The sequence below is a fragment of the Topomyia yanbarensis genome, chromosome 2 (assembly GCF_030247195.1).
Source record: "Topomyia yanbarensis strain Yona2022 chromosome 2, ASM3024719v1, whole genome shotgun sequence".
In the NCBI taxonomy this organism is placed as follows: domain Eukaryota; kingdom Metazoa; phylum Arthropoda; class Insecta; order Diptera; family Culicidae; genus Topomyia; species Topomyia yanbarensis.
The window spans coordinates 232,547,498-232,562,717 of NC_080671.1; the positions used below are offsets into that span (position 1 = coordinate 232,547,498).

The window sequence follows — 15,220 nt, forward strand, 5'->3', positions numbered from 1 at the left end:
ACAGTGTCGTCTCTAGAACCTCTTCCTCTCATGTATTTTGTCTTCGAAACGTTGATGCCAAGTTCAATCCTGCTGGTTTCAGCTTTCAGTCTGATGTACGTTTCCGACATCGCCCCAAAGTTCCGTGCCATTATGTCAATGTCGTTGGCGAAGCCAAGAAGCTGGACGCAATTCCTGAATATCGTGCCACTCGTGTCCATCCCCGCTCTCCTTATTACACCTTCTAATACAAAGTTGAGCAGCAGACACGATAGACTATCACCTTGCTTTAACCCTCTTCGAGATTCAAAGGGACTCGAGAGTGTCCCTGATACTCGGACAACGCACATCACCCGATCCATCGTCGCTTTGACTAATCCTGTTAGCTTATTCGGAAAACCAAACTAGTGCATCATCTGCCATAGCTGATCTCGATCGATTGTGTCATACACCGATATGAAATCGATGAACAAATGATGTGTGGGCACGTTGTATTTGCGGCACTTCTGCAGAACCTGCCGAATTGCGAATATTTAGTCCGTGGTGGCACGGGAACCCATGAATCACACTTGGTAGTGCCCCACGAATGCAAATTGTGCCAATCGGCGGCAAAGAATTTGGGAGAGGACCTTGTAGGTGTCGCTAAGTAGTGTGATCGCGCGGCAGTTGCAGCAATCCATCTGGTCACCCTTTTTGTAGATTGGGCAAACAACACCCTGCATCCACTGCTCCGGAAGAATCTCCTCCTCCCAAATATTGGCGATTACCCAGTGCAGCGCTCTAGCCAGTGTTTCACCACCGTATTTTAATAGCTCGCTGGGTAGTTGATCTATACCGGCAGCTTTGTTGTTTTTCAGCCGACCGATCTCCTCTTTGATTTCTTGGAGATCAGGGACTGGCAGCCTATCGTCTTTTGCGCATTCTCCGAGATCCGTTGCCATACCGTCTTCGTCCTCTGATGCTTCTTCAAATACTAGTTACATATGATAACGATTTTAGCCACAAAGGAAAAAGGCACGTTGTTGCTGCGAGCATGGTTTGCGTAGTCAGCTAAAAACCAATAGCCTAAGAATGCGTGCAATACTTGATTTATTCAAATCACTGATACTCCCTGTTGCTCTATACGGCCATGAAGCTTGGATGTTGAAGGAAGCAGGCTATCGATTACTCGGTTTATAGAGAAGAATTCTGCGTTCAATACGCGGCAGCACAGTAGAAAATGGAGAATGGCGCCAGTTAAAGTTATCTACTGATTCCCTGTGCAACTTCAGCTAGTCCAGATCGATAACGGAGTATTAGCCAGGGGTGGTCGCACAAGCTCAAGCTCAAGAATCGACAGACAGCCTTGGTTTGTTTATAGGATTAAGGAATATGTTTAATGTCATAAATAATGTCTTTTTCGCTTCAGATAGTTAATGTTCAAGCCAGTAGAACCCGTTGAGCGTCTCATATACGAGTTGCGAAGGAAATTGAGGATTCGATGAAAGAGATCTCTTCTATGAGACGGTCGACCGACGGCGTCGAAATGCCTGAAGAGAGGAGCAGCGGCAAGCGAGCTTTACAAGAGAGAATGAGACACTTCTTACTGCCATTGAAATGAAATCTGTAAATAGTGCTAACAAACACCTAATTTTAGGAAATGTACGAGATGGTGCTGGGCCTGTGGCCTACGTCTGGCAAGGTCCGTTCTCATTTGTTCGGAAGTCTTCTTGGCTGGTTAGGAGATATGTGCTCCTACTGGTTGTACGTCATTTCCCGGAATACCATTCCCCGGAATACACTTCCCGGAAAACTATTTCCCTGAATGTACCATATCCCGTAATATCGTTTCCCGGAATGTGCCATTCCCCGGAAAACCATTTCCCGGAATGTATCATTTCCCGGAAAACTGTTTCCCAGAATGTATCATTTCCCGGAAAAAATATTTCGCGGAATGCCATTACCCGGAAAATAAAAAAAACTCGTACCTCACCGACCACACTTATTTTTGGAAGACCTGCTATACAGCTAATTGTGTTTTAGGAGATTTTAATTACTTTAGAACATGAAAAGTTGTTTGAACATATTTTTAATATTTTATGTTTGGTGGTTATAGTGGTAAAAATTTAAAAAAACGACAGTGACAAGATTGCAAAACTGTCATTTTTAATTAAAGATTTTTAAATCAAGATTTAATCTTCTCGCTTCCGCGATGTTAGGAAAATTTATTTAAATTGATCATTACATAAACAGCTTACGAGCGACTTTTGGTTTTGAACCAAAAAGAAACTTGGGAGGATTTAAAAAAATCCAGTGGGGAATAAAAAGCACCCCAATGGATGGGATATCATTGAAGCCTATTGAGCCCTATATTTTGCCTGATATTTGTTGCAAATTTTGCGGATTCAGGTAAAATGGTATATTTTCAATTCTTTTACTATTTTGAATCGATTTCGTCGCCTGATAATACTGAAAATGCCGAACAAGTTACTTGACATTAATATTTTTGTGTTGCATAAGTCGTATTATGAACCCCATTTTTGGGATCTTGATTCATCTCCTTATTGCGCAAAGAAAATAAGCTTATACAGTACTCTAGAATGGTGTAAATTCGTACGATCAATTTAGAACGCCTCGAAATGCGGCCATCTTTGAAATTGAAAAGGCAGTATTTTCTACAACGTTGGCACCATTTTCATGATAACCAATTACTAGTACTCTAAAAATGCCCTGAAGATTAGGTAACGAAAAAATATAAACATTCCCTAAAAGTTAGTTATAAATATTCCTGGATCCTTTGAAATTTTATAGATTGTGAATGTATCTGTCTGAGATGTTGCCTTCTTATAAATATGCATTCTTCTTTGGAATTTTTTGTAGAATGTTATTTTAATCTACATGAAGTTTCTCTGAAAATACTCTTGGACTTTTATTGATTTTTATTCTCACTAATATTTGCTTGCAGTAACAGTGCATTGAAAACTCCTTCAGTATTTTAAAATTCACTTCGTGTTAAAAATTTCTATATGAATTAGACTTCTTTGGAACAGCAAATTTGGAAGCAAATCAATGAAAATAATTTTAGAATTGCATTGATTCAAATAAATGGATTTAACTTCTTTAAAATTTTCGTAGTATATTTTTAAAACGTTATTAATTTTAAATTAAATTGCGATCTTCTTTGATATCGCCTTCTTTTTAGCATAAGCTGTTTTCTGGACCTTCGATTGATAATGATTTCAAATAAAATTACATATGCATAAGAATTATTTTTTTTTAAATTCATTAACATGATCAGCGAGCAAAGAGAAGCTATGAAGGGAGCCAAACAAATATTTGAATAGCAACATAGTTCTAAATGCAAATGTTGCCAAAGTACTTCAGATTTCAATAGTATAACAAATTGCCGAGAAAAAGTACGTTCCGGGAAATGGTATTCCGGGAAATGGGAAATTCCGGGAAATAGTACATTCCGGGAAATGGTTTTCCGGGAAATGACATTCCAGGAAATGGTTTTCCGAGAAATAGTATTCCGGGAAACGACATACAATCGCTCCTACTTGCAAGTTGATAGATCAATTCGCTTGAGTGGAAGACATGTGGATCCTGCTAGTTGTCGACTCTTTTGACCTTGGGTATGAGGCTAGTTCAGGAAAGGAGTGCAGAACTGGCACCTAAGAGATAGTTCATAATTCAGGACTTGTTCTTATGATTTTTTAACTCGACCAACCACTCCAGCTCTCAGAAATGATAAGCAGCCCTTTCGGGTCGGTATGGTCTGTTCGAGTTGAACCAGGTGGACATTCGGTTCGAGCAAACTTTATGGGGAATCGTGGATAAATATTTCTTATGCCCTTAAGGGCAGATTCTTTTTATAAAACCCTAAAATACCTTCACTCGTCTAGCTGTTCAGCATAATGGTAATAGAAAAAATAATAAAACGTAATATATGCATTTGAAAGCTTTTAATGAATATAAACAACGCAAACATTCTCGTGTTCATGATTGAGAAAGGCACAATTGCACCGCTAGGTGGATTAAAACAGGTTTTTTCTCGTATAATTAGAGATAGTGAGTTAGTGTATTCTGCAAAGTTGTAGTAAATTCTTCTACAAGAAACTTTACTGAAGGTGGTAATAGTCTATCTTTAATAATCTCTGAGATATAGCGCATTATTGGAGAAAATACCCAAAAAATATTTTTTTTCATTATAACTTCTTTCCAAGGCTTTTTGGAAGCTTGCAATGTTCTACAAAATTAATCAAATACAAAATTTCGGTGAAGGAAGCAACTTAATATGTTGAGCAGTTTCTGAGATATTTACGATTTTTGTTCGAAAAATGGCCTACTTGACACTCAAATAACACTTGAACGGGCAAAAATGGGCAGACCACTTTGTATGCATTTGAAGGTATAAGGAAGATGCTACAAGGTTCTGTATGAATCACTTGTATCCGGGTGTATCCATGGCTCTAGTAGCAGGATTTAAAGAATATCATTTAGCGGTCTAAAATATTTATACGAAACGTATTCGGTAAACTGATAAAATAATGTGGAACTATCTTCGGCAAAGTTTTTGGAAATGTTGTCACAAGAAACATTGTCGAAGACAGAAACCTTCTATCTTGACTGTTTTTTTGGATACAGTTTATTGTTCGGTGGTACAGAGTATTTCGCTGCCTTATGAACCATATAGTCAAATCTTAACCAGGAACGATTTTAAGTATAAGCAGGCGGTGCAATCAGCTGCAAAGTTTGTCAACACAGAAGGTCAAGTTCCACAATAAAATGTAGTACCAGGGCTGAACGACTTGACGGTTGAATTTGCATTGTTATATGAAAGAAAAATCAATAGCCTTATAAAAAATTATTTATTGGCCACCACCGCAATTACTGCAAATACAAATCATTTGAACTAACAAACTAGTTTTGTTGCTTAAGAAGTCTGACGTAACACTACACAGTGACAATGCTAAACAAGTAATCAAAGCATGCGCGATTACCAAATGAATCGCTTTAGTAGGTTTTCCATAAATAATGCACCGTGTCTAAGAAACTAGTAAAGATAGAAAACCGGTGTCTTCAGCAATGTTTCTAAGAAGAACATTCCCATTCCTTTCCTTTACATTTCTTTGCTGAAGATACCACCACTTTATCTCAACAGCTTTACCGAATATGTTTCGTTTAAATATTTTGGACTGCTTAATGATATTCTTTAAATCCTGCTACCAGAGCCAACCGGATACAAGTGATTCATACAGAGCCTTGTAGCATATCGTAAATCGTAAATATTTCAGAAACTGCTCAACATATTAAGTTGCTTCCTTCAACAAAATTTTGTAATCCATTAATTGTGACATTTTTGTAGAACATTTTGAATTTCCAAAAAATCTTGGAAAGAAGGTATAATGAAAAAAAAATTTTTTTTTGTATTTTCTCTAATAATGCTCTATATCTCAAAGATGATTAAAGATAGACTATTAGCACCTTCAGTAAAGTTTCTTGTAGAAGAATTTACTACAACTTTGCAGAATACACCAACTCGCTATCTCTAATTATGCGAGAAATAAATTTTTAATCTCACTTATAGAAGCATTAATCATCAAACTTTTGACTTGAAAAGATGGGGCGTCTCAATATCATAAACTCTTCCGAAGGTAGTATATCGCTATAACTAACCATTTCCAAGTTATTCAAAACTATCTCGTTTTTCGCGTTTTAAACCACTGTGGGGAGTAAGCTAGAAAGTTATACGTGAAATGTTTTTACTGAAGAAAAAAATGTTCAAAGAATTTGTTACGTAATGAGAGAGGGGGGATCTCCGGGTAAAACCCGGAGGGGTGGCAACCTTATACCCTGTGTGGGCAAACAGTTGTTTTCCTACGAAGTACTCATATATGAGCAGCATCGTATTCGGCTACTGCCGGAGAACGTCGAAATGCTCACCTCTATGAAATCATCAGTGAATGCGTCGACTTGCATCATATATGCAGTTTCTTTTATTTTGTATCTTTTAAATATTTCATTAATATTAGGCCATTATTTCCTATTCGGCTGAAAATCGGTTTAATTATTCGGCGTACCGTGTATTCCGCTTAAATCAAAATCGGCTGGTTTTCGGCCCAAATATCCGGTCGACCGAATATTCGATGCATCTCTACCTAAGATCAAACCAGTCTTCGACCAGCTGAACCAATATGTTCCTCCATTCGAAAGAACATTCATATCAGCTGTCCGCCAAAACACTCGATCTAATGATTATTAGTCATGAGATTCCGAGATCAATGAACCAGTATTCGCTAGGATCTCCCACCCTTATCCACCATACAAGAGTACGCTCCCTTAGGCTCATCACCTAAGCACAGGGTGTAAAGCTCTTCATTATTGCCATCGCTTCAAAATACTAATTGATTAAATCGTTGGCTTTAAACATAATTTCAGAAAATAAAGTTTTATTTATTGTATCGTTTCTGTGCAGATTGCTACTGTAATTTACATCTTCAATCGCGTTTTTCTCAGTTATCAGTTTTTGAACATGGGCCAATAAGGATTAGAATGGAAGTATAGAACGGTTATGCAATCTGAAAATTGTCCTTAACCACCAAGCATTCCAAAATAAACAAGGGAGGTGGCCCGTGTTAGTCACCTCCACACACACCCACCACCGCATACAAAAAATAAGTAACCTTGAAGACAACATTGAACCAATGCTGGTTAAGGGTTTCAGGGTAAATAAAAAATTTATCGCAAAGCCATTTCCTACTAAACTGAAAATGACATTTTGCCAAAGATACGCAGATATACATACACACCAATAACTCACCTACTTCGCCTACTTCCAAATTCCGTAGACGATTCCCTCTAATATCAAAACAATTGTCGAGCCTGTCGTCAAGTTGACTGTTGTAATCAACTTCGTAATTTTCGCGTTTTTTGAAAGCGGATATGACATTGACAATGCACGTTGCAAACACAACTTCACGAACCAATGCAATATTTACTATTTATATCCGGCTTCCACTGAAGGAAAAGATTGCTTTCTCTTTCACTACAAAATCGCCGTGGTTCGATAGTCACAACGGTACCTTTGTTGTGTATCCCAATTTCAAGTTCCCTGGGTGTCTCAATTAGTATCTCACGAGTACGACCATAAAACGCCAGTTCCACCGGTCTGTGAAAAACGCCTACAAGCAGTACATTTCCGCCTAACATGTTTGATTATTCTTTGTTGTGCGATCAACGAAATTATCCGGTATAACATTATAGCCTTGCCTTATTTTTAAACTGCAGTTGATACGATTGCAAATGCGTACAGCCTAGCGAGTGCAGACTAAATGTTAACTTTTGAAGGCACAATTGAATGGTTCCGGCCATGGCGTGTCAAGAGAACGCTGTCAGCTCCAGCTATCTTGCCTTCAATCAGGACATCTTATGGGTTTCCAAAATATGCAGTTATCACTTTTTCCGATCTAGATTCGATTTTAAACTGCCATCCAATCTAGAAACACCGATTATTCTGATCTAGAATGTAAGGTGGTTGTATAACGTGATTGATAAAATATGTCTACTTTACCTTTACTACGGTACTTATTGCTTCTCAATATCAGCGATTATGTGTGTTCCAGTACCAGGAGAAACTGGAAGTACTCCGCAGCAAACAGGTAAAAATCCTGTACTCTCTTCTACTTTTTCTTCTTCTGGTAGCAAACCGAAGTACAAAAGAGCAAGTAATTTTTTGCTCCTGTTTGCTCCGGAGCAATTGCCATTTACTATAACAAAACTATTATCTTCCGAAGTTAGAATAATCAAAGTTAGGTCTGTTCCAGTACCGGGAGAACCTAGAAGTACTCCGGATCACATATCTTTTTCATTTTTTCCTTTCGTAGCAAACCGGAGTAAGAAGAATCAAATTTTGCTCGGGAGCAATTGGGAGTAAGAAGTTTGTACAGGAACAAACCTAATCACGCATTTGACGTCTTCGACCACTACCCCTCGCGCTGCTACGTATGTCGCAATCAGGATGGAACACTTGTCGTATTGGAAGCCTTGTAAAACAATCGCCATAGATCATCATATGATCCTCCTGCATCCGTGATCAGCACCCGCCCTTCCTTCGACCATTAACGTTTGTCGATTCCATCGAATTCGTTCGATAATTTTGCGAGTCTGGGATTAGAAGCTTACATTCAGTATACGATTGGCGTCATCTAGGACAAGCACCAACGCAAGTTAGTAGTGCCCGGTTCGAGAAAGCCAATCAGAAGCTTCAAATCGTGAACCTACAAAATAGATAAAATATCACCAATTTGGTACTGGTTTTGTGTAGGGTAACTTCCACCTTTGGTTCAACTCATGGCTGAAAATTCAGATGAGTATTGAAATTCTTCACAACGGTCTGTATACGAAGAGCAAATTCACCAGTCGCGGCAAGCACATGCAATTGTACTGGTGTTGAAATTGAATAGCTCTCTATCAACTTTATATCCAATTTCGACATCTTTGAAAACGTCCGGAATGGGTTTCGCTATATGTGGACGCGCGTGGCGGATGGCCTCGAACCTGCAAGTAACAATAATACATATATCATGAACAATACGATCTGATTGAATCTTACCATTAAAGCGGAATGTCCAAAAAAATTCGTCAACTACTCCATGTTCAATTTTCTTATCTTATATCTTATTTGACATCAATCTTCTTGACAACGAAACAGCTTACTATCCGGAGCCTGACTGATTATTGCAGGTAGTGAAGTATATGGGTGGGAACATTTACGGTTTTCGAATTTGTTCGCTTTTTATTGTAAAATGTTCCAAACCTTGGTGCTGGCATACCACCGTTGCGGGGAGCAGAAATTTGTTAATAGGATTGAAATCCTCAAAATGCTTCAACAGTATTCTAAAAACTCTTGCTGTGATTGGCACCGAAAATAGAAGCATAGAAGCGGATATCCGGGGAAATACATAACCCAACTTTTTTAGAGGTAGCTACGATCGACTGGTCTAAAAAGAAAACGATAAACATAAATAGATAAGGAAACTAGAAGTACCACAAACGGGTAGAAAGTTGCAATTTTCCTACCTAGTTTTCTACTATCAAACCGGAAAACAAGTGTTTTTTTAAGTCCGCACTATCTGTGAGTAAAAAGCGGGCATTAAACTAACATATAATTTACCAACCTGATGCCTTTTTAATTTCTCTGCATTGTTACTTTCCGCCACTTAAAATGTTTCAACGGTCACTTGCACTGGAAAAGAGAACATGAATGTTTTTTCATAACTGCAATTGCGTTTCCATTCGGACAGTAAACGTAAACAAACGAAACGAACGTTAAAAAAATGTGCGCGAATACTGCCCGAATATGCTTGCAGCGCTCGAATCGATGATTCGAGAATCACCGTTACCGTCCAACAAACGCACAAGGGCAGTAACGCTTTGAGCCGATTTCTGAGAGGGTCGTTAGGGGGAAGAGCTGTTACATCAGCAACAAAACGTTACTTATTAGTACAGTGTAGCATAAACTGTTATACAACGTTTTACTATAAAACAAGGCCAAATGAGCTTACGGTGTTCTCTGACACTAATACCAATTAAGACCGTTAGCTTAAAAGCATCAAACAAATATAGAGCTGGTCTCTTTTGACTTCTTTCAACCTACAAAGTGTTTACATCGTTATTTTAACCGAAACTCGATACGGTTTCCACCCCGTCGACCATTCCACTTTGTGTAGCTGTATGTTAAAATTACCATGTCAGTAAAAACGACATGTTTTAATGTGTATTTTAAAAAAGTCGGACTTTTTCTAATGAGAAACTTGTTTTTAAACACTCATCCAGCTTCTTAATTTTGGACACACTGAAATAATATATAAAGACAAATATTCGGCGGAAATGTTTGGATAAAAAGTTTAAAATGACTATAGTGTATACACTACTAGTTTCATCTTCCCCTAGGTTGACGAGTTTGATGATATAGCAAATATCAAGTATATTTGTGCATCAGTTTTAAAGAACCTCTGACCGACAATTGCTTTAGATGGTTATTGCATTACGCTTCGATAGTGGTGCATCGAGGAGACCGAGAGGTCTTATGGGCCTTTTTTATGTATTGTTTTTTCATACTCTGCACCAGCCTTAACTAATAGACAGCCAACATCCTAAGAACACTGGCGTGCACGAATGGCGGGTCGCCGTGGATTGGCTTTTTCTGTGGGCTCTGTTTGTAAATATTGTTCAACAGCCCAATGGCAGTGTTTGTGAACACGGCTCGCAGTGGGGGTCGGTTGACTTCGTAATCGTACACAGGGTAATTAAAAGAGGTGTAGGGTATTAGTGGATGTGTTGTAATAATTTTAGTTTTTGGTACTAGTGTACAATTGTTATGTGGTACTCGTATGTCTATCTGTGTATGTGTTCGTCTGAATATTTGTGACAGCTGGGTCAAGGAATGGATCCAGAACTGGCGTATATGATAGAATAGCGGGTAATCCTTCCTAGGACTTTTACCGGTGCATTCGATTCGATTAACTCGGAAAGATCGGATTGGATAAATTAAGGTACGATTAATTTACCGACGCACGTGAATCATCTATTCCTGGTCAGCATAGCATGAAAAAAATCTAATAGAATGCAATGGTCACCGCTTGTGGTGTCTGCAGAGCACCATAACTTTAAACAAGTATAACTTTCGGTTTTCACAAGGTGCGTTTACAAAAACAAGTAAGCTGGATAACTGTTAGTATTATCAGTAGAACTGAAGTAATTGCAATTGAATTGGTTGGATTCCGTTGAAGCTATCAGGGACAGTTTCATTTAAAAGTGAAAAATGAAGTTTTGATATGACTTCGTTGTCTTGCAATATTATTGAAAATTGATAAAGCCTATCAAATTAAACCATCTTCGACTATCTTTTGGAGTATGGTATTCTATGAGAATTGTAATGAGCATTGGAATGTAAAAATTGAGTAGCTTGTAGCACTGCAAAAGAGGCACATATCTTAATCAAAACAGATTTTTCATGTTTCTTGACCCCAACAGTAGAATGGTAGAAAAAAGTTGGTCAAGAAAGGGTTCAAATATGTTGGAACAAATTTATACATTGTATCAACTTTCCTCGAAATTCTACCAAAAGGTCTCGATATGAATTTATGTACCCGTGGAATCTCCCTATCTCAGTTTCTCTGGCTGGTATATTGAATTTTGGTCAGGTCAAAATTATTACTTTCAAGCTGTTTGCTTTGGGTTAGTTTTGCTAAGAACGAAAAACGGTATATAGTGTATTCGGTTCTTACAACCTCCCTTTCTAACGACTCATCCAGTGATCTGCAATCTTCGTCAAGCCAGTGAGGATTCGTGAAGCTGCTTCCCGTTCCTTTATACGCCGGATTTCCATATCGTATATTTATCGATCTGTTTATCGACTACGACAATCGCGCTGCTCTACTTCAATCCATTTATTGTCTTAAATGAGTCTATACGGCTTTTTCAATGCTCGATTTTGGACCACCCAAATTAGCTTTGATGTTCTAGAATCATATGCCGCAGTTCGTTTCAGTCGTTTGCCTTTAAATTCAAAACTGATTTCGGGATCGCAAGCTTGTCTTTGTTTCTCTCGTGTGATATCGAACATTTCATCCCAAAAAATTATTTTTTTCCTCAATTTTCCCATAATATTATATCTCGATTAATAAAAATTATGTATAATCCATCTGTATAATTTTTCAGGACCAACTGACGTCAACATGGAAGAAATTGTATTAAGTCATTCATCGAACTATTTTCAAAATCATATCGACGCAGAAAACTCCGGCATTCCGTTTCTGCACCAGGTCCAGCTTGCTCCTAACGTGGTAACATTAATTTCCGATGCCGAAGAGTGTTCATCGGGAGCAGATTCGTCAGCTATGCGAATGTTGACCGACATCGAGCTAAACAATTTAAAACTAACGGAAGAATATCAGCAGTTTGAATCTGACTCGACCTTATCACCTGAGATAAAAACGGTAACAAATCCCGAAAACAAACAAGAAGCAAACAATAATGAAAATTGCCATGACGAAAACGAATGCACAAGAAAAACGACAGCATAAGCAACCTGGATATCAAAAAGATAGCAAAAAGCATGCTACGAGCACCATCAAGTTTCGTTCATTTGTCGTAAATTGGAAAAAAGTCAGCGACAATCTATTAGTTCGCCTGAATAGTCTTCAAGAACGTAGACTTCAGCATCATAACGCAACCATACCTCGATCACTGCGTTTAAAAAAAATGAAATGTGCAGTCTTGTCAACAATTTGGTTGACCAATTAAGGGCAGTCGATAGTAATATCAGTGCGGATATTATGGAAGCTATTTCAAAGCAAGTATTGCAAAAATACCCTTGTTTAGAAAAACGAGACGATGATGGTTTTGGAAATGGCTTGAGCTACATCACTCTCAAGCAAAAAATGATCAATCGAAACGTCTACTTGAATCGCCTCAACGAAACATCAAAGAAATCTATCCCGGTTTTTCAAAAACATCGAAACCGTAGAGCTGGAACTGTCCAAGAATACTGGAAAACATCATCCGATCATTGTCCAAAGGAAGTCTTTTCAAAACTTCGTCGGGATGAACCATCCTTGCTTACCGAGGAATTCTTAGAACAGTCCCAAGCTTTCGTTCGATCTCGACTGGATCAGAATAAAAATCTTAACCTCATTTTATCGGAGTTACCAGTGCTACGGCGACGCAAGCTTCTGGAATTCCATTTCAAAAAATCTACCGGTATTGACATTGGAATGCTGAGCACATATTTCACTGCGAAAAGGGAAAAAATAATCGGATACTCCACTACTCGAAAAATGCTTAAGCTACAGTCTTCATCCACTGACTACGAAGTGTTTGATTTTATTGCTAAATTAGTAGGAGAAGACTTGAGTGATCTCGTTTTGAAGAAGGAGGTAAAGATAATATGATTTGTTATTAAAAGTTGTTTATAATAATAAATGATTTATTCACAGATCGGGACCGGTATTGACGACGTTCATGAGGAATCTGCTGGACCAGTTATAATATGCATAGGTAATTCGGTTTACTAATAACACAACAGACATTCTTACTTAAAAAATACTAGAATATATGGTTCACTACTACTATCTGCTCATTTATCAGTACACGTAGTTTTAGTTGTTACGGCATTTAATTAGCAAGGGACTGGAAGGTGAAGTATATTTTTCAATATTTAGAGCCATAGTACTCAAGGGAGAGCAAGGAGTTGAAGGGAGAAAGTTTAGAAAAGCGTGGAAGGGTCATATATGCAAGCTTAGAGCTCACCGGCAACTTAACTTTTTGTCTGCTACCGTAGGAGTCAGGGTCTTTTGGCATTAGAAATGCGAATCACCTGAGTCTACGGCATGTCCGGACAAGCGTAAAGTAACTTGTTACTTCATGCTGTCGGAACCGACCGAGTCGGTTCCGACAGCAAGAAGTAACAAGTTACGCTTGTCCGGACATGCCATAGACTCAGGTGATTCGCATTTCTAATGCCAAAAGACCCTGACTCCTACGGTAGCAGACAAAAAGTTAAGTCGCCGGTGAGCTCTAAGCTTGCATATATGACCCTTCCACGCTTTTCTAAACTTTCTCCCTTCAACTCCTTGCTCTCCCTTGAGTACTATGGCTCTAAATATTGAAAAATATACTTCACCTTCCAGTCCCTTGCTAATTAAATGCCGTAACAACTGTTGACAAATTGACTCAATAGGTCGTTAACAAAAATGGTTAACAAAAAAAAAAATGGTAAACATAGAACGTAGTTTTACAGTCGCCAAAAATGACTATGCTTTGTTAAGTTGAATTTGACTTTGGTGTATGCGCATTTTATTGCAATGATCGCCATATGCGACAATCAGTTAAACGAGTTAAATTTCGCGAGATTTAAAGTAGTTAGAAGTTATGTTCGAATACAATGAAAATTGTAATAACAATTTTGTCTGTGATCAAAATTTTCGCAAAAAATTAAAAAATTGTAATCGAGTAATACTCTATCATTTACAAATGCAGGTTGTAGGAGATCCGACTGTACATTGTATTAAGGGGCTATAAATCGAATTGCTCACAAGATTTTTTTACAACTATTTCATGAACTGCTTTTTAATACAATACATTATTTTCAATTTTCAGATACTGGCAATGGAACTTGGATGTTCTATGTATTTGCAGATCATACACGAATCACTGAGGGGACTACTGATGTTATTGGTGCGATTCAGGATCTGATGTGTGTACAGTACGTACACAGCTTCATGTATTTGAAAAGCGCCGCTAAATTCTTGGAGTTGGTTCAAGAATACTTTCTAAAACTGTTTCCAACGAAAGGGTCGAAATCCAACGCAACCAGAGTCGGCAAACAACAGCGAATCGTCCAGAAAATTATTGCCTCATTGTCGGACTTTGGAGATGATTAATATTTGCTTATATTCACATATCAAACTACTAAGAATAAATTCAAATCAAAGATAAAAAATACTAGTGATATCTTGTATTTTATTTTCCAAAAGAAAACAAAAAAATAAAACAAAACTTAGTTACATAACCTAAATTTTGACTACATTGGCACATGAAGATTACATGTTGCTTATAATTTATGGTACGTGTAAAATTACATGTGGCTTAAATTTAATAGTGCATGTAAAATTATGTTTTATTTAAATGAAAATCGTGTAAATTTCAAATCACATGTAAAGTTAAGTTACACGTTATGTAGCACATTTGTTACACTCAAGTAAATGTAAATTTACTAGTTTTACTCGAACTGTGTGCAAAATACGTCGCAATGTTCACAGTTCGAATAAAACTAATAAATTTACATTTACTTGAGTGTAACAAATGTGCTACATAACGTGTAACTTAACTTTACATGTGATTTGAAATTTACACGATTTTCATTTAAATAAAACATAATTTTACATGCACTATTAAATTTAAGCCACATGTAATTTTACACGTACCATAAATTATAAGCAACATGTAATCTTCATGTGCCAATGTAGTCAAAATTTAGGTTATGTAACTAAGTTCTGTTTTATTTTTTTGTTTTCTTTCGGAAAATAAAATACAAGATATCACTAGTATTTTTTATCTTTGATTTGAATTTATTCTTAGTAGTTTGATATGTGAATATAAGCAAATATTAATCATCTCCAAAGTCCGACAATGAGGCAATAACTTTCCGGACGATTCGCTGTTGTTTGCCGACTCTGGTTGCGTTGGATTTCGACCC

At 37.6% G+C, this 15,220-nt stretch overlaps 2 protein-coding genes across 10 annotated transcripts in view; both read left to right on the plus strand.

The window, feature by feature from the left end:
* LOC131678342 (uncharacterized) overlaps positions 1-14,425 on the plus strand; it is a 30,610-nt gene extending 16,185 nt beyond the window's left edge. Inside the window, exons 2-4 of the mRNA XM_058958417.1 lie at positions 11,683-12,899; positions 12,960-13,020; positions 14,122-14,425. Of these exons, the coding sequence (XP_058814400.1) occupies positions 12,231-12,899; positions 12,960-13,020; positions 14,122-14,405 (1,014 nt within the window). The 5' untranslated portion in view covers positions 11,683-12,230 and the 3' untranslated portion in view covers positions 14,406-14,425. The remainder of the gene's footprint in view (positions 1-11,682; positions 12,900-12,959; positions 13,021-14,121) is intronic.
* LOC131678338 (putative uncharacterized protein DDB_G0282133) overlaps positions 1-15,220 on the plus strand; it is a 2,723,618-nt gene that overhangs the window by 59,406 nt on the left and 2,648,992 nt on the right. The window lies entirely within an intron of this gene.